At 41.7% G+C, this 18,686-nt stretch overlaps 1 protein-coding gene across 3 annotated transcripts in view; it reads left to right on the top strand.

Moving 5' to 3' along the window:
• Positions 1 to 18,686, top strand: part of wdfy4 (WDFY family member 4) — a 39,037-nt gene that overhangs the window by 5,918 nt on the left and 14,433 nt on the right. For all 3 annotated transcript variants that reach the window (XM_029520294.1, XM_029520295.1, XM_029520293.1), the window contains 40 exons: positions 50 to 239; positions 535 to 695; positions 1,851 to 2,083; positions 2,180 to 2,319; positions 2,799 to 2,929; positions 3,186 to 3,287; positions 3,388 to 3,578; positions 4,541 to 5,262; positions 5,439 to 5,529; positions 5,647 to 5,861; positions 5,962 to 6,044; positions 6,266 to 6,467; positions 6,627 to 6,703; positions 6,795 to 7,013; positions 7,184 to 7,362; positions 7,456 to 7,687; positions 7,994 to 8,145; positions 8,217 to 8,328; positions 8,417 to 8,607; positions 8,723 to 8,875; positions 8,987 to 9,060; positions 9,383 to 9,541; positions 9,649 to 9,743; positions 9,838 to 9,934; positions 10,037 to 10,239; positions 10,387 to 10,550; positions 10,631 to 10,750; positions 10,875 to 11,054; positions 11,224 to 11,382; positions 11,799 to 11,925; positions 12,017 to 12,165; positions 12,527 to 12,765; positions 12,876 to 12,985; positions 13,261 to 13,446; positions 13,558 to 13,667; positions 16,090 to 16,167; positions 16,277 to 16,462; positions 16,542 to 16,617; positions 16,744 to 16,955; positions 18,477 to 18,625. In XM_029520294.1, the coding sequence (XP_029376154.1) occupies positions 50 to 239; positions 535 to 695; positions 1,851 to 2,083; positions 2,180 to 2,319; positions 2,799 to 2,929; positions 3,186 to 3,287; positions 3,388 to 3,578; positions 4,541 to 5,262; positions 5,439 to 5,529; positions 5,647 to 5,861; positions 5,962 to 6,044; positions 6,266 to 6,467; positions 6,627 to 6,703; positions 6,795 to 7,013; positions 7,184 to 7,362; positions 7,456 to 7,687; positions 7,994 to 8,145; positions 8,217 to 8,328; positions 8,417 to 8,607; positions 8,723 to 8,875; positions 8,987 to 9,060; positions 9,383 to 9,541; positions 9,649 to 9,743; positions 9,838 to 9,934; positions 10,037 to 10,239; positions 10,387 to 10,550; positions 10,631 to 10,750; positions 10,875 to 11,054; positions 11,224 to 11,382; positions 11,799 to 11,925; positions 12,017 to 12,165; positions 12,527 to 12,765; positions 12,876 to 12,985; positions 13,261 to 13,446; positions 13,558 to 13,667; positions 16,090 to 16,167; positions 16,277 to 16,462; positions 16,542 to 16,617; positions 16,744 to 16,955; positions 18,477 to 18,625 (6,649 nt within the window). The remainder of the gene's footprint in view (positions 1 to 49; positions 240 to 534; positions 696 to 1,850; positions 2,084 to 2,179; positions 2,320 to 2,798; positions 2,930 to 3,185; positions 3,288 to 3,387; positions 3,579 to 4,540; positions 5,263 to 5,438; positions 5,530 to 5,646; positions 5,862 to 5,961; positions 6,045 to 6,265; positions 6,468 to 6,626; positions 6,704 to 6,794; positions 7,014 to 7,183; positions 7,363 to 7,455; positions 7,688 to 7,993; positions 8,146 to 8,216; positions 8,329 to 8,416; positions 8,608 to 8,722; positions 8,876 to 8,986; positions 9,061 to 9,382; positions 9,542 to 9,648; positions 9,744 to 9,837; positions 9,935 to 10,036; positions 10,240 to 10,386; positions 10,551 to 10,630; positions 10,751 to 10,874; positions 11,055 to 11,223; positions 11,383 to 11,798; positions 11,926 to 12,016; positions 12,166 to 12,526; positions 12,766 to 12,875; positions 12,986 to 13,260; positions 13,447 to 13,557; positions 13,668 to 16,089; positions 16,168 to 16,276; positions 16,463 to 16,541; positions 16,618 to 16,743; positions 16,956 to 18,476; positions 18,626 to 18,686) is intronic.

Genomic DNA, 18,686 nt, shown 5'->3' with positions numbered 1-18,686 from the left:
CAACAGTGTGTTGACCACTATGATGTCACGTCTGCTTTTTCGACATTAGGCAAGAACTGTGTTCGAATCTGCATCCAGAATCTGCAGCACATCTCTGATGATGTCTCAGGGTCGCTCCTTGCTGAGGTGGCTGTGGCTGTTTTTAGCTTCATTAGAGACACCTACCACCTCAATGCAGCCCTCTTTATTGAGTTTGACACCAACAATGGCTACCAGGCCCTCGAGAAAATCCTACAACGGTAAGTTAAAGAGGACATAGACAAAAAAGGTGTGTGAGTTTAAGAATGGTAATAAGTTTAGAGATGACATACTTGTTTAAACTATCAAAGGAATTAGATTTTTGTATTCTTGGTCTTTTTAAGGCAAGAATGGATAAATAAGAAATTAAATATTCTGTGGTGTGAATATAAAACTCCATCAAAAGCTGCAATTCATACAGTATGAATGCGTTTTTCAGCAAAGTGCCAGTAAATCTCTCTTTCTGTTCTGTGTTTGACTTTACCTTTTTGTCACATGCTAATATTCTACCATTAGCTGTGAGGATGGTGTGTCGGTGGATCACTTTCAGCCTGTGGAGGAGTTGTTGGCTCTCATTGCGTCTTTCACTCTGCTTGGAAAAACTGAACTGAAAGTGGCTCTTTGTGTGACCAACCCCCAGCCTCCAAACTTTAAGTTTGATCCACCACTCACCAAAGGTTGGTCAAGTCTTCAATATGAGTTCACAATTGTTTTACTCATGTATGCTCTGGGCTCCCATTTCTAATTAACTCTACTGGCTGATTGTATCTTGAGGATAAATTCTCAACAATCCCCTCCAAATGTACCCTACAAACTATCTAATTATTATCACTATTCCTGTTATCAAGGAACACGTGGAGGGGAAAATCTCCTTCGTACCTTTGCCCTGATATAATCCGCTCAAACTGTACCAACCATTTTCCCCTTTCCCTGATTCACCCCCCACCACCGCCCCGCTGCATGGTACAACACCCCTCAGGTTAACAGAAAGCTGAGGTGATTATGTCAGGGATGATGAAGTGGAAGCTTCCCCTCTAACTCTGTTAGGATGCCCCACATCTTTTCATCACTGGCCTACAGCAACCAGCCATCTATCATAAATGCACATGCACCTCAATCCAACATTCATAAATAGAGTCCACAATAAACACGCACACACCCATCCAAATGTACACACAAATATGCACACTCAGGATGCATCTATCAGATTGAGGACCAGCTCTCTCCAGCAAGGGGTTCGGGGATTGTTTTGTGTTGATCTGATTATATGCTGATTCAATTTTGATTAAATGTGAAAATGAATCCTATGACTAACCAGGTATATATTTATTCAGTGAAATGTTTTTGCTCTAAATATTTCGACAGTCAGCTAAATAAACCTTATCAAGGTGGATTACATTACTTTTGTTGTTCTTTTGTTTTCTTGCATGTTATGTTGTTTATTCAATCTATCTATGCATTTATAACTCAATTGGCTTCCAGGATTCAGCATGTGTAGTGCGTCAAAGGTTGTTTGTGATTTATTGGGTTTCATTTTTCTCTGAAATTGACTGACTGACCTTGCCAGAGTAAAATTTGATAAATTGAGCACTAAATTCAAAACTTCTTTCGCATTAATTGACCTCAGACTGATAGTGTTTTGTAGAGAGGTCTGTGACAGACTAGCACCAGCACATGTTCTCTCACACTTCAAAAGGTTAAGACAAACAAATATACAAAAGGTATTCTATTCAATCAGGGCTGTTTTTAAATGGCTGGTACCTCCTTTGACAAGTTGAGCGTGGCCACGTTTTTTTTCTTTTGTCATTTAGTCATCTCTTTTTCTGCTCAAGGCTTAGCAGTAAAGAACCTGCGAGCCTTCCACTTGCTGCAGGCCTCCTTGTTGCGTTCCCAGGATTCTCTACTGTGTTGCCAGCTCCTACAAACCCTGCAGTCAATATGGGAGCACGATCCAGCTAATTTCTTCCTCTTGGAGTGGACTGTCCAGTCGATGGCCCAGGTGGCGGCGTGCGTGTGGCTCAAACCAGCCCCTGTACAAAAACAATTTTTTTCATTGCTGGAGATGGTATGATTTCTAATGTTGACAGTCAACTCCCTCAGCTTGTTTTCTCTTTGATACAACATTCATAGTAGATCTGATTAAATGCTCGCTTTTCTTCAGGTGATATTTAAGTTGAACTACATCCCTCATGAGACTCTGCGTACGCTGCTGGCTCAGCTGAAGCAGATTTGGGCTGGGACACTTGCAGGAGGGTTGGCAGGAGTAGAGTTTGGAGTGGTTGCTCTCAAGTCTTTTCACAGGTGAGCAGTGCTAGTTGGCAAAATATTGCTCAGAGTCATTCGGGGTATTTCTGCTTTATCGCAAATGTATCCTCTGGCAGTAGAAACTAGCCTTTTATTGTTCCCCTCTCAGTGTTCAGTTCCCCTCACACTTACAGCCAGGTCAAATGAGAAATAGCATAAAGGCAACCCTCTCCTAAAGGCACTGCAAACATTTGCTCAATCTAATTATTAAGACATACACATTGGATAAATTTGTTATTTTGTGTATGAATACTGCATATTTACATTTGCATTAAGAGAGTTTTACTCATTCAATACTTTGTACTCACAATCTCTGATAAATGGAAAAAAAGAAAAACAACAACAAATACAGGCATGAATGAAAACATGGGCTCCTTTGTGGATGTAATTAATAGCCAGTGCCAGGCTGTATCTGGAATGCTCTGATGGTACCAATTTTTCCTCCACACATGCTGAATAAGATCCATCTCCCACAGGATGACAGTGCACAGTGGTATGCTAGCTGAGGTTTTGAGTGACTGGGGTTTTCTGGAGCTGCTGCTAGGGGAACTTCGGAGGAGAGCTAAGATCCTCAGGAAGGCTGGAGCTATTTATTCCTCTCAAATAAGTATGGACATTTATTTCTGCAGCTGATGTAATCACATTGTACAGCTGCTATGAACACACAAAGTGGTTGTTTGCATAATTGCAGTGAAGTTGGGAGTGAGTAAAATTCCCAGTCATATTTCGGTTCTGCAATTCAGTACAGACACTTAATATGAAGTTTATGTGGGCGAGATGGCTCAGCAACTAACTTTCACATTTGAAATGCCTTTCATCATTATTAAGTCATTATTTGTGTCAAAAGTGCTTTTACTCTTTAGATCCCCAGCACCCACAATGTGCAGAAGACAGTGAGAGACTGCTCACTACGTATATGCTTCAAGTAGTGTCCGCTCTTACTCTGCGATCAATAAAAAACACAGGTATCAATATTTACTTCTTTTCACTTCCATTTTTTTCTGCTAAATGCTTTACTCTGTGACCATTTGGAATCGTTTCATGTTTTTGGCATGTGTATTCCAGTTTCAGTGCGAGACCTTGGTATGGTTCCCTACATAAAAATCTTCTTGGATGAGGATCGGTATCGAAGTCCCACTCTGAGCATTTTGGAGCAGCTGGCTGAGATAAACCCTGAGGAGTTCATGAGTACAGCCATAGGAGCCCTCTGTTCCTCAACACAGCAGGAGCTTGGGTTGAAATGGGACCTTTTACAGGTACTGGTCTGAGTGTATTTCTCGGGCACACACGTTAATTGACAACACACATTGTGGATACGTAATGATCTAAACTGAATTTAGATTGTAGTCTCCACTCTCCATCAAATCATAACAAATTGTAATGCACTTAAAACATAATAGGGTAGTGAATTTATTTTCTTAGCATGTGGGACCCCGATTACATTATAGACAAATGCAGATTGATTTGCTAAAACACGTTTAGCTGTTAACTCTGGACCAATTTGATTAAGCGAGGAGCTTTGTGCTGTGGCACGATGAAGATTGCAACCTCTATCAGATCAGTGAATGGGACATAGATGTGATTAAGCCTAACTAAGTTACACACCTACTGTATGTGTCCATTTTTATAGACAAGAGCAAGAGGAGCACTTGCTTTCTGATAGTGTGTGTGTTCAATGTGTATAAGCGTAAAAGCACTTGTTTGTGCATGCTTGGATGGACATGTGTATGTGTACGCTCATACGTGCGTGTTTTGTGCTAACATGGTTAAAGCAAGTGGCAATCAGATTGGATACAACCTGGGTTGGCAAGTGTTGAGAGCCATTGTGATTACTCCAGTTTCAGTTAATCACATTTCCCTCTGCGTTCTGTCTCACACATTACCTACCTGATGGATTAGCTCTTTAAATTGAATAAGCCTAATGTTATTTGTTCACCTCCAAAAACTAGTTACCAGAAATGATTTATGATATATCTATATGTTTCATCTATTTTTCATGGCATTGTTTTAATTGACAAGCAAGATTCTTTTAAAAGCGTTGAGTTTGAGCTTATTGTCTATCAAAATATATAACTTAACATACACAACATACAAATGTAAATATAGTAACCCAAATCAGCTTTGTCAAAGATGTAATTAGTTTTACACCTATTGGGTGACCCATTGTCCTTACTGTCCGTCCAAATGGTCTGTATGACGAGACTCTTCTGTATTTCAGTCTGTGTTGAAGGTGCTTGAGAGCCCCAACAGCTGGGAAGCCTTTAGGAGGGCAGGTGGCTTCACTGGACTGCTCTCCTTGGTGATTGACATGGAGGGAGCTCTGGCTAGCCCTCCACAGGAAGAGGTGTGGAAGTCCTTAGGATACCAACCACTGCTGGACATCCTGCTCCTTGCACTTCACATCCTGGCCTTGGCTGTGCATCTCCACACAGTCAACGCATACCATTGTGAAACTGGAGGCTTTTATGAAAAACTGGCGGAGGCTTTACTCAACCTCGGCTGTTTTCACACCCGGAAATCTGAGAAAGAGGAGTCGAAAAGTGAGGAGGGCTCCTGTCTCAAGACAGCAGTGGACAGCGAGACTCTCGGAAAAAACTTCCATCAGTTTGTTGAGTTAGCAGAGGCCACAGAATCTCCCTCCAACACGTTGCATATGGATCTGCCTCTCAGCCTTCGAACATGTATAAGACTGCTCTCATATCTGGATCAGTTCTCCACTGGGGCCTACTCTCCTCCAAAGCTAAAAATGGGATTAGAACTTGATGATGTGTATGATGTAGATAAAGAGAAACTAAAGGGACCACCACAGCAGGATGGTATGTGTTCAACATCCCCCCATGTCCACCTGGGATCCATCCCTCAGTCTGATGGGGAAACAAAGGGAAGATCCAGAAGCACAGCATCTAGCATTTCTACAGTCTGCACAGATACTCAGTACAGGTGGATATTTCTAACCGTTGGTCGTAATGACATATATTTCTATAAAATGACTTTTCTCTACATTCTTATTTAAATTGTAATAATAATCGGTGGGATCTATAAGGAGGGTGCGTATTGTATCTCCTAAACATCAAATGATGTCTTTCTTTCTTTGTCTTTTTCTCGGCCCACGATAGGTTCACCTGTGATCATATTATTCATCATCCGGGAGCAATCCGAGTTATAATGACTCTCCTTCCAGCCGTGTTTACTCCCAAGGACCCACAGGTACCTTTCTCAGCTGAACAAGTTATTTTCATTTTTTTTACATACTGTTTAATAATAATGTTTAATTTTTAATACATAAGGCCTAGTGTAAGAGAACTTGCTTTTATTCTTTCCCAGCTCTCTATGGAGGTCCAGTTCTCGCTAGCACACCATGTCCAGGCGATGGTCAAATCTGAGCGAAACCGTCAGATAATGTGCGAGGCCGGGCTGGTCTCTACCCTCCTTACTCATTGTCAGAGCATGTTAATGGCTCCAAACCATCCATTACATCTACCAATTACACGTATCTTGGAAAAACTGTCTTCCCAGTCCATCACACATTCAGACTTCAGGTCAGATGCACGAAATCTTTGATATTCGATTAAATTTGTTTTTAATTCAAAATCAGTGTTTGTGCCAATGAGATGCTGAATGCACTTTTTCCCCTCTCAGGAAGTTCCTGTGCTTAGGAAACCCTCTTATGTGCCTGGCAGACAAAATGACAACAAAATCACGACCACCTTCTGTATCAAATGGTAGACATTTTTTGTTTTTACCTGCATGCATTTTACTCGATATAGAGATATATATATATATATATATATATATATATATATATATATATATATATATTTTTTTTTTTTTTTTTTTTTTTTTTTTTTTTTTTTTTTTTTTAATTTACTTATTTTTTTTGTCTTTCATACCAAAACATTAAGCCTATTCACGCATTTGATTTAGAATGTATTATCTTAACCAGGTCACAGCACAGTTGACCCATCAGAAACTCCAGTGAAGACACTGAAGCGGACCTATAGCTTGCTATCGTCTGTTGGTTCAGCAATCCCTGTCCATCAGATCATCAGTCTGGTCTCCATGACTTCACCACGAACCTTCAGACCACACAGAGTCTCCTCCTCACCTGCCTTTGTGGAGTTTGACATGAGTGAGAGCGGATATGGGTGAGTCTTCATTTTCTTGGCTTTCTGTATCGCCTTGAAGTTGAATTGCAGCACTAAGTAGCTGCCAAGACATTTAACACATGTGAAGCATTATTATAAAGAAAAAAGCATGTTTATGTAACTGCAGTTTTTAAATAGTTTCTTTGAATGTGTCGGCAGCTGCCTCTTCCTGCCTTCTCTTGCAACAGTTAAAGGAGTGACTGCTGATTCAATCACAACAGGTGGAATTGGAAAAGGTAAGTGAAGACTCTGAAAGTCTGATACACGATAATACTCATACATCTGTGATCAGAATAACATACTAATCATCTGCCTTTCCTGTGTTAGACTGCCGGGGATTTCCCCCTGCAGCAGGTCTCTCTTTTTCCTGTTGGTTCCAGATCACCAGGTTCAGCTCAGCCTGTGACTCCCACCCAATTCATCTTTTGTCAGTGGTCCGCCACATGTCCCGCACTGAACAACACTACACCTGTCTTTCAATCTCCTTCTCAGCCTATGATGGCTGTCTTGTCATCTCCACAGAGGAAGAAGCATTTACATACTTGGGTGAGACTGATCGTTCATTATTTGCTCCTGGAGAAGTTTATAGAACATTTATTGATTATCAAGAAATTAAAAGAACTTTTGATTTCTACCTTTCTTTCTAGTTTGTATTGTTTGCAGTTTGCCTTTTGTTTATACTGCATAAATAACTTTTTTAATGCCTATTTTAAAAGATATGATGGAGCCAGAAGTTTCAACTCCCTCTTCTTTGCCTACATCACTGAGGTTACGCTGCTCTGGCATGTTGGTCCCTGGTCAGTGGCACCATCTGGCTGTTGTGTTGGCCAAAGATGTGAAGAAGAGCTGTCTGACCTCTGCCTACTTTAATGGCAAGGCACTAGGGACAGGAAAGGTATGTCAAGAGGAGAGAGGCTGAAGATGAAATGGGTCTTAATTCTAATATGGCATTTATGTGTTCATGTATAAAGCCTGTATTTTCTGCCAGATGAAGTACATTCAGCCGTTCCCTGGTCAGCATGCCTCCATGGACCCCACAGCTGTAATTGATGTGTACGGACTGATAGGAACACCGCCTGTCTGGAAAATGCATGCTGCTCTAGTTTGGAGAGTGGGCCCCTCTTACCTGTTTGAAGAGGCTTTGAGTGCTGAGGCTGTGGGTGTCATGTACACGCAAGGCACTGTTTACTTAGGCAACTTCCAAGCCCTGCAAAAGCCAGGTGAGACACAAGATTATGCAAGACAGAATGTGCTTCCTTTAGCTTTTATAAACCTGTCTTGTCTTTCACCCATGCAATGGCATGCAGGAAATGATGTTATGTTATGGTGTTCATTGAATGCATGCATGATTTTCTGCATTTCAAAGCAGAAAAACAGCATACACGGAAACATAACAACTCTGACTTCTTACCTAACATGTTGATAAGATTATAGGGAAATGGTCACATCTTCCTTAACCCTACTCTTCTGACTCATTTAACTTCTGGTTTCTATTAATGTTTTCTCGCCTCTTTCATTATATCCAGGCTGTAATTCAGATGCTGGGTCTCTTCCTCTCAGAATCATTTCTGAGGAGAGGATCTCATTTGGCATCAACCCAACAGTTTCTACATTAACAACTGTTGTGCAAATCAGAGAGGATTACAATGAAGTTGACTGCAGACTAATTGCTAAAGAGGTAGGGTGAAATGTTTGACTTGTGTGTGTGTTTTCTTTATACAGAGTAACAATCACTTTTTCTCATAATAGATGGGGATAACTTCTCGGGATCAGTCCACCCCTGTGTTCCTTGCTCGAAATATCAGCCAGCACCTGAGTGGTACAGCTCGTACAATAGGAGCCGCTCTGGTTGGACATTTTGGTAAAAGTATTATTTTGAAAATGTCCTTTCTGCCTTACAGTAGATTCTTGCAGGCACATTTACTAAACTCCCAGGCCCTGCCCTCTAGGTGTCCGTACCTTCACTCCCAGCAGTGCATCCAATGGTTTCCTGTATGTTGGTGGCCCTGCAGTTGTTCTCAGTTTAGTTGCAATGGCTCCAGATGATGGCTCTTTGTATGCAGCGGTAAAAGTCCTTCTTTCTGTGCTGGAGACTAACTCTGCCATGGAGCAGGAAATGAACCGCATCAATGGATACAGGGTTTGTCAGAGTGTGATGTTTTACATTCACTGCAATAGCTAAAAAGATTTACACACACACATGAAAATTGGTGAACTTACTGTTACAGCTTGTTTATAATTTGCTTTCCCCGTAGCTGCTAGCTTTCCTACTGAAGATGAAGAGCTCTCTGGTCACCTACAGAACCCTTCAGTTGGTATTGCATCTGTGTAGTTCACTGGAACTGAGCTCTGCATCTGGTTGCCTGAAGAACATAACTGCTTTCCAGGCTCTGCTGTGTGATCTGGAGGTGAAATTTAAAAAAGTTCTATGGATGAACGGATGAACCCTAACCCTAACCCTAAAATTGTATCTGAAAGTTAATTAACATTTTGTTGCCCTCATTGTACCTTATTTTCAGCTGTGGCAGAGTACATCAGAACGTTTGGACCTCACAGTTTTGGACCACATTGCTGAAATCTTGAAATGCTCAAGGTAATTTCCAAAGTTATCTGCGTGCAAACAGACCACAGATACTTGTTGTAGCTTTACTCTAATCTACTTTTAGCTCACTTGACCAACAAGTTAGATAACACAATAAAGAGGCTCTTGTTCAGGCATTCTGGCTTTATTGTCAACATACCGTCACCAATATTGGAAACGGGCTAGGGAATGTTGAAAATTTCTGTTGCTATCAGTCACAGAATCTGAGGAGAAGACCATGACTGAACATTTCTTGTGTACTGAACTAGATTAACTGCTTGTGGGAACAGATTGTGATTGATTTTGTGTGTTTATCTCTCTGTATCCTCAACAGTGACAGTAGGAATGCAGTGGTCATGCACACTTTAGGACTGCTACCAAAGCTTCTGTTTGAGCTTTCAAATCCTGCTGTGACCTTTCAGAAGGTTAAGATAATTTCCTCTGTCATCGCATCCCTCTTAAAGGGTCACTTTACCCCAGTGGACATGAGCAGGTAAAACCTTGGAATATACTGTGTGTGAGAGAGCAAGTGTTTCTTTCATACAATTTGTTCCTTAAAGTCACTATTCACTATTCAACGATATCCTCTTGTTTGGTCAGACTTGGGCTTTTTCTCGTCTTCACACTCCCTCCCCGGAGCGATATGACTGAAAGCAGGGCGACGTCTGATAGTGATCTTTCACTGGATACACCAGGTACAACATAAAATACACAACTACAACTTACAAGCTCATGCATGAAACAAATGTTTACTTGGACTGACCCAGCAGTGTCCTCCACATGCTATAGCTCAGAGCTCTCGTCCAGCCAGTCTCATTTGGACCCGGAACCAGCTCTTACTTCTGCTTTGTGAAATCCTCAACTCAGACAATGTCCTGATGAAAGAGTGAGGAGCATCTGTTACTGTTTATACATATACCCTCTATTTCATGTGCTATATGTCACGATAGGATTATTAACTGAACCAGTCTCTCGTCTTACCCGCTAGTAAGCAGAAGGCCATATTTGAATCCGTGGGCAGTGATTGGGTCCTCCACTTCCTTCAGCCCCACCTTCACCTTTCCACCTTAAAACTGGGACTTGTCCTGCTCACACAATCTCTGTCCTGTCTGGACCGACAGAGCAGCTTCCGAGAGAGGGTGATACCAGGAACGCTCATTGATGGCATGGAGGAGCCTGTTACTGTCATGGGTAAAATGAAATCTCCCTCAGCAAAGCAGCATAATGAGTGTTGCCATTTTGCCCGTTTCCATGGAAACAAATGTAAAATTTTAAATCCTGAATTCAGTCGTTTCATACAGTTTGAACATTTGGCTTGTGTGTTATCATTTTCAACAGACAACCTTCGAGCTCATTCTTGGTCTTATGAGTGCGTCACCACCACATGCCGAGGCTTTAATGTTCTGCAGGAGCTCCTGATGAGTCACTCTCGCCTGCCCCAGGTATATGAAGCCCTGGCTGCTCTGCTGATGGGGAAAACAATCAACACTGCTGAAGAAAAGGTGGGTATTTTTTTTATCTTATTCTTCTAAATGCTCAGCAGAATCATCTAAAGAGTACTGTTCTTTTATGTCGTCTCCAGGTGGATTTGGATGATATTCTTCAGTCACTGATTGACAGCCAAGAAAATAGTCCTACTCAGCAACTCTGTGCTGATGCTGCTTCAATACTACTGGAATTGGTGCAAGTTGTCATTACTCAGGTGAGAATGTAGTCACAGTGCATCTTAGTACTTTTTGCCACAGCTGCCCCAATAAAGTGTAACATCTAAAAATATATGTATCTTCATTTTATTATTTTTTTACTTATTTATTTTTTTTAAACAGCCTGCTCCTTCCACTATGCATGTGTCAAGCACTGATGCATCATGGGATTTGCAGATCGCAGCAAGTGTGATGCAGTTCTTTTGCATTCTCCATAGCCTTCGGCCAAGAGACCAATTGTGGGTATCTCCAGAGTTCCTCCATGCACTCGCACGAGTTGTGTACCCTCTCGATTGTTCAGAGGTGTGTTGTTCAGTGTTGCTTTCAATTCCTGAAACCTCCAGAATTCAAATTTCTCTGGTTATATTACTATATTATTAGTAAGGTGATTAAGGAACTCACCTCCAAGTCAAGGAATAATGTTGTATAAAAGCCCTTTATTTATATTAATTAGTGTTATAACTTCTTTCAGGGTGTTGGCGAGCCTCACATTATGAGTGAAGGCGATGATGCGGTCAAGATTCATCAATCCAGGAAGCCAGTATGCGACTTCATCAGAATACTGCTAATGGACAGTCTCCTCAATGTTTCTGCCAGCACCAATGCAAATCCTTTTGTTCTGCTGCTGGAGGTGAATTCACATAGTTGCATATTTGCATATCACCCACTCATTTGCTACTACTTATCCTTTTCCAGGTTGCAGGGAGATCTGAATAGATATAAACATAAATTCTTGAATAACCCTTGGCGCATTTCCACTAATAAGGCTCAAAAGTGTAATACATTACTGCATGTCTCCAGAAGGTGCCACTCTTTGCCAAGTTACAGAATTCAATTTCATTTTGCCAAGCCCAACTTGCATGCATACTCACCACCACTAGCCACAAGAGTGGCACAGCACCGTAAGAAAATATGTTTCCCCCTTACTATCAAGAGTAATAATAATAATAATAATAATAATAAAAAAAAAGAAGCAGCTTCACCTGTTGAAATTCCCTTGTCTTTATTGCATTGGATCTGTTTTTCTGAAGAATATGAATGTTGCAGTTCTCTCCTGATGGCGCATCACTGGAACAGCGGCAGACTTTCCACACTGAGCTGCTGGAGTTAATGATGGACATCATCCACATGCTCAGCCACGATGAACAAAACAACACTCATCTCAGCTCACAAGGTAAAAGTTTGCAGTTGCTGAAACTGGTTTGACTGTGTCCATGCAGAAAATTCACTCATCTGAACGCACAACTTTTTACTGTATCTCTTAGGCTCAAATCTGACACCTGAAGAACAGTTGGTCACGTTGATGGAGAATGTGGTGCTCTTCAGTAAGACCTTACTGGAGAAACTGCACTGTGGAACCTTCCTGGGAGACTCTGAGAGTTTGCTCAACTTCCTTGCAGATCAGATTGTGGTGGTGAGATGAACACATTGGGCCTGTTCAGACCTCATTTACATCCGTCTCAGGTGATCCATTCACAAGTATACAGGTGTGAATGCACACAAGATGCAGTGAGGCCACATTGCCCCACTCTCTTGCTCTTTCACAAATGCCTTGACTTGATGCCAATAGAAAAATAAAAATAGTTCTTAAAGCTGTACACTTATGAAGGAATCACCCAAGACTGGCCACAGAGACACGCTGTATGGACACATGTAGAATAGCTACATCATAAATGTCATGTTTGAAGTTCATTAACCTTCAACCAGAAAAGTTATGTATGTAAATAAATCAGTGGGAGGAAAAAACTAACGGATACACTGTTGTATATTTTGAGGCTTTGGAGAAAAGCCACACTCAGAAGGAGAAGATGGTGTTGGCCCTCTACTCATGCAGCAATAAAGTCCTGCTTTATTTCTTGTCGCAACCGCGTCATTCCCAAGAAGAAAAGGAAAGGGTCATCAGGGCGTTACAGACCTTGGTGGAGCGCTGGGATGTCTTCATGGCAACTTACAATGCTAACGTGCTCTTCACCACATGTCTTCTTCATTGTCTGCTGCTGATTCGATCTGGCAGGTAGTAGTGATGCAAGGGCTAACTTGCAGACACAAATGTGTTGTTGAAAACAGGACTATCTTAATCATTATTTTTATTATTTATATTTTATTAATCACACTTTTTTTTAGCTACCCTCAAGGTTTTGGATGTCTGCCACAAAAAGTGCGGAAGAGAAACCTGTTTGTTACTAAAGCCAGATATTCTGCACGGGTCAGAAACAGAACAGACAGCACCGCAGGTATGAGGGTTCATTTGTGTTTACCAGGTTATCCTGCCATGGTGTGTGGAGAGCACTGGAGAGTTCAAATTGTGTGTGTGTGTGTGTGTGTGTGTGTGTGTGTGTGTGTGTGTGTGTGTGTGTGTGTGTGTGTGTGTGTGTGTGTGTGTGTGTGTGTGTGTGTGTGTGTGTGTGTGTGTGTGTGTGTGTGTTGTGTGTGTGTGTGTGTGTGTGTGTGTGTGTGTGTGTGTGTGTGTGTGTGTGTGTGTGTGTGTGTGTGTGTGTGTGTTCTCCAGATGACAGAGAACTAGCGTCCTTAGCTGAGACCTGTTGGTCAAAGGTCATGACAGAGAGAAAGCACACACTGGAAGACAACTATAAGATTGAGATCTCAGTTAAACATGCAACGGGGCCTACAAGCATGACAGATATCAGCCCTCTCTGGGAGGAGACGGCACACAAGGCCTGGCAGCTGCATATAGGTAAGCTGTCACTGCACTAATAACTTCAAAGGAAGATGTTGCCTGGATGTTTTGATCCATGTTCTTGACATTTACTTTTTGTTTGTCTTTTTTTTTTTTTTTTTTTTTAAGAGTCTCAGAAGAAGAAGGCGGTCAGCAGCTCCCAGACCAAACTTGATATGATCAGTAGTGCTGTTCGCTCTGCTTTGGGCAGACTTGGTAAAGAGTCAGTAACAGTGGAGGTAAATACAAAACTCAGTCTTTGGACAGTGAGATGTGTATAGAAGTCATGATTTTGCCTTTTGAGGAGTGTAGAGTCACCTGTTCTCAGGTGCCAATGCATCCCAGAGAGCTGTGCCCAAACACTTATCCCAAAGTCACTGTAGTGTTTGTGCTGTGGGCCGTCCAGCCCTGTGGGGATGTTTGATTATTTCTTTAAATGGATTTGGATTATCACAGCTGATTGCCCCTGAGTGGGCATAGTAATTGATATCTGTTAGGCCTATCCATGGGAACACTCAGTACAACACACTGTTTGCAGCTGAAGGTTAAAGACGCGTTTATTGTTGTTTTTCCCCCCGAAACACGTGGCCCACATCATTAGTTCCCCCACAACGCTTAAGACGTTGAGCCATCTGGAGCAGGGAGCGGGGACATATTACTCAGGCACACAGGCATGAAATTACCACGTCTGTGTGTCTGTCTCACCCCCACAAAGAGTGTGTGAGTGTGTGTGTGTTCTTGTTTGTGCACGTCTCTTGCCTAGAGAAATCGGGGTGGCAATTATAGTGGTACCAATCTGATGAAAACATTATTCATTTGATGTTATTCTTTATCATATCAGTCTTTGACAGGCTATCAGAGAGGGTGATGAATTGTTTTTCCATCTGAGAGGTAGAAAAGTAGAGGGAGGGATGCTTGCCTGCTCACTCACTCTCTGCAGTGTGTTGCACCACTTTGCTCTGAGAAGGTTGCAGCATGCAGCGTGAGTTCAAAGAATGATATTCAAATCAGTAATGGTCAGCCAGTCTGCTCATTTTCCCATGCATCCTTGTGAAGAAACAAGTGAGTCATTAATTAATTTCTGGGTCATTAACTTATGACCTTTATTTGGCAAGTCATGAGCTTATGGGAGGTCTCTCCTCACTCACCAGATCCATAAGAATACATTTCTACAGAGCATAGAACATAGTTTTGCGTCTCAGATGTCTACTTCTGAGATGCAACAAAACAAGAATTTTAAAGCCTACTGTAGGTAATGAATGAGAATATAGAGACTGATAGGCAGACTGTGTCCTCAGTCATGCTTCAGTGCAATCCTTCTTGAGATTTATTTCATCAGCGAATGCAGTTTCCATAATCATATCTGTGTCCTCATATTAGAAAGATAATTAACAGCACTAATGATCACGTTAAGTTCATTACACATTCACTGCCAGCCCAGAATGAAGTTGACATTATGTTGCCTTATCATCAAAGGTGGCGTATTGTTGGGAAGTCATTAAAATGGAAATGAGTGTGATGTTCTGATGTTAATTGCAGAGGGAAGAGATGAGTTATGTATTTAATGCAACATTTAAAAAGCCAATGAGGTTCCTATTTGCTAAATAGGGTAATTAATGCTATATATTACTTATGTTTGTCCAAATGAAGGAATGAAATTAGGAGATGATGATGCCGACTTGCTGTTTATCTGTCACAACACAGCTCTAGTTTGCAAACTTCATTATTACTCTCTTTTCTGTCTGTAATATTTCTATAATCTCCCCTCAAATTACTCCTTTATTTCTTTATCTGCAAAACTTCTCATTTGGAAAGGCAGTCAGTCATTTGGAGAAACAGTTTTCATTCTCCAGAAGGCTTGTCAAAGTTTGTTAACTTCGATGCATGGGTTTATTCTGAAATTGTTGAATTTTCGCAGCTCTTACATTACAGAAGTAGTTTTATTTCTTTTATTGCTCTTGAAACCAATTATTGCATTAAAGCGTTTATACAGCAAAACTGAGAATTAACATCTGTAAATAAGATTCAATATAAAGAGTTACTGCATGTTCATTCAGTCAATTAAATGGCTTTCCTGGGTCAGCTGTGAGGATGGACACATGTTGTTTCACTAGTCTCTCAGCGAGCACTGCTGTGATGATGGGCTTAATGAAGCAGTTAACAGTCAGAATATGATCCCAGTGTGTCTGCTGAACATGAGCATCCTGCAGTGTCAACACAGCCCTGTTTTGGGTTTTTCTATTTCTTTTTTTTCCTTTTTTCCTTCCTCTTTAATCGACACAAACATACTTGCACGCACACAATAAAGGCGCGCACACACTTACCTTGCCCTTGATTGTGGCGTGGCTCAGTGATATTAATGTTTATGTTAATCAGATCAAACCAACAAATGATTGCATTTCCAGACAGGGTTATTGTAACACTGTAGCCACTAGCTTATTTTGCCCAGTGAATGCAATTTAGAACAGATGTAATTGTATGAATGTATTGTAATTGCATGAGGAAACAACAATACCATTATGAATATACAATCTCTGTGAACATAATGTGTTATGTGTGTGTGTGTGTGTGTGTGTGTGTACAATATGAGCTAGAGGAAGAGCGATTGTTCAGCCCGCTCTTTTCATTTGGACCCATCAGGTTACTCTCTGTTCTTTGTAGGAGTTTCTGTCCTGCATGGAGTCACATCGACACAGAGGCCACATGATATTTGAGAATATGAGGACAAACCACTTACAGGTTTGACAGCCATATGAGAATATACTGTAAAACATGTTGTCAAAATTGCATTTTTAGTAATATCTCTAATTTCTTTCCCCTTTATCTTGTACCTCCTTCTACATCGCAGTTACAAGCCAGTGAGTGGGAGCGAGTGAGCTCAAAGTGGCTGCATATGGAGGCTGAGCTGCTGAGAGAGAGAGCTGTGTTTGGGCCTGGCCCAGGGGTGCTAGTGAGACAGGACTGGGTGCAAGATACTGCTGAAGGACCCAACCGGACCAGATTACGCATACGCAGGAAGAGACAATCCAGACGGGTCAGTTGAGAACAGGGTCCTATCAAAGGTTCATATTAATACAGAGTCTAACCCTATACCAAATATGTTGTTAAAACAGGTGCTAGGAACACTGAGTCTGTGCTTAAAGACTGGGATGTCTGAGAAGGACAAAAATGGAACACATGGTGGCGCAGGTTAGCGGGTTGCCTGTTGATATATATATATATATATATATATTTTATTTTATTTTTTGGTCCCGTCATTTGCTGTAATGTTCAGACTGGGTGTAAGCTCAGTGGAGAGTGTTTCCTTTCTGACAGAGCCCAAGATCCTGTGTGAAGTTGGTGCAGAGGCTAAAGAGGATGAAGAGGAAGGACGGGATTGTGACCATCTGACCTTCTTCCCTGTTTTGAATGAGACACCTGCCGTCGCTGAGAGTCCAACTGACCCCTTGACCACTGCACCCTGTTCCCACACACAAGACTGTACCGACATACGCATCATTCTGCAGGAGCTGCGCTCTGAAGAGGAGGTACTATAGCATAAGAGGGTTTGTTGGTATGCTGGGCTAAAAACAGCATTCATAGCTCCTTCCCTTTCTACTAATATTCACAATCATAATTATCTGATGAAGACTGAGGGATTCCAATAGCCCAGCGCTGCTATCAGAATTTCATCTTTCCTCATTAGTGTAATGTTTTAATGTCGAGACCCAGCTCAGCTCTTCTCATTTTTCCAGTGAGTTAGAAACCAAAGCACATGTTGACAAGGACTCTCATCGCTCCGGCAACCAGCCGCGGCTTTTAATGTTTCTGACAGAAGTATTAATAAAAACAGTAGGAGGTGATGCAAGCTGTCTTACATCCGCTTAGTAAGTGTGTGATGTGTGCTTGTGTGTCCTGTTGTCTTGCAGTGGTTCATTGTGAGTCCTGCTGAGCTTCCTGTCAAATGAATATAGTCATTAGCTCTGAAAAATGCACACACACACTTATAGTTACACACAAAGGGAGACCCACTCATAATTAGCTTGCCAGCGCCAATAGTGTGATTATGACAGTAATGTGTATGGGGAGAAATCAATGGTCTGACATTAGGCTCTCAGTCAATAAAAGTCCTCCTTTTCTCTCCTTCTTCCCATCATCAGCTAAATCACCCTCACACTGATAACGCGTATCTGCCCAGACCACAGTAAGGCGATAAAGAAACAAGTTTATTGCTATGTATTTAATCTTTGATAACAATAAATTTAACAAATTTCCCTGAAATTTTGTTTTTGTTGGGGACAGTAGGTCTGATACCAGTTTATGTGCACTGTTGGGAAAATCGACCAACATATAGCTCAGTGTAAAATTTCAGTGCCATGTGGCATTCACCTTGACTCTCCTGAAACACTTTCACATGACAAGTGATATTATCCATCATAGGTTGTCTCTACGCATGCATTCAAACAAGAGGTCCTGATCACTTAGCAGGTTTCCTATTGTGTATGTGGCAGTGATTAATTCTCCTAATAATGGCCAGGCATGGCCTCCTCCTCCTCCACCAAGTGTGTGACTGTGTCTGGGGGTAGGGATTCTGATTTGATTAGTATAAATTGTGAGGGGCCTGCGGGCATTTTGGGGCCCCATATGGTTTTTGGGCGCTGTGTCCCAGAGGGGCTGCAGGGGGGCCAACATAGGGAGACAGCCAGGTGCACACACTCACTGTGAAATGAGGGGAGACAATAAAATTAGCCACACATTATCACAATGCAGTTAGCATTAGCTACAACCAGTGCTAAAAGCAGCATGTGGGTCCACTTTGGCATTGGATGAAACACAGTCACAGTTGTGCAAAAGGGGCTGGGTTTTCTCCTCTCCATCAATCAGCTCTGATAATGAAGTGTTCAACTGTGTCTTTTTAATAATGATTAAAATATGTGATTAAAATGATCAATCAAGTAAAGCCTGAAGTGCCTGTTTTGCTGCCATGTCATGCCCCAGGAGAAAAATGTGCTGATGTGTATTATACCTCTCACACAGGACTTAATGTATCTCTCTCTTTCCCTCTTTAGATAAAGGCTAAGATGTGTGTAGTGATGGTGAGTGGCCTCAGAGTGACAGAGGGGGTTCTGCTGTTTGGGAAGGAGAGTCTGTTCTTGTGTGAAGGATTCACTGTCAGCCCTACTGGGGATGTTTGTTGCAGAAAGCACCATCCTAGCAGGTACATGTGTGTGCTGCACATTTTCTTGCCACTGCAGAAAATTAAGCAAGCATGGCTCCTC

This window comes from Echeneis naucrates, chromosome 15 (genome assembly GCF_900963305.1).
Source record: "Echeneis naucrates chromosome 15, fEcheNa1.1, whole genome shotgun sequence".
NCBI classification, from domain to species: domain Eukaryota; kingdom Metazoa; phylum Chordata; class Actinopteri; order Carangiformes; family Echeneidae; genus Echeneis; species Echeneis naucrates.
The sequence above is the reverse complement of the archived record's forward strand: the minus strand, read 5'-3'. Positions and strand labels throughout refer to the sequence as shown.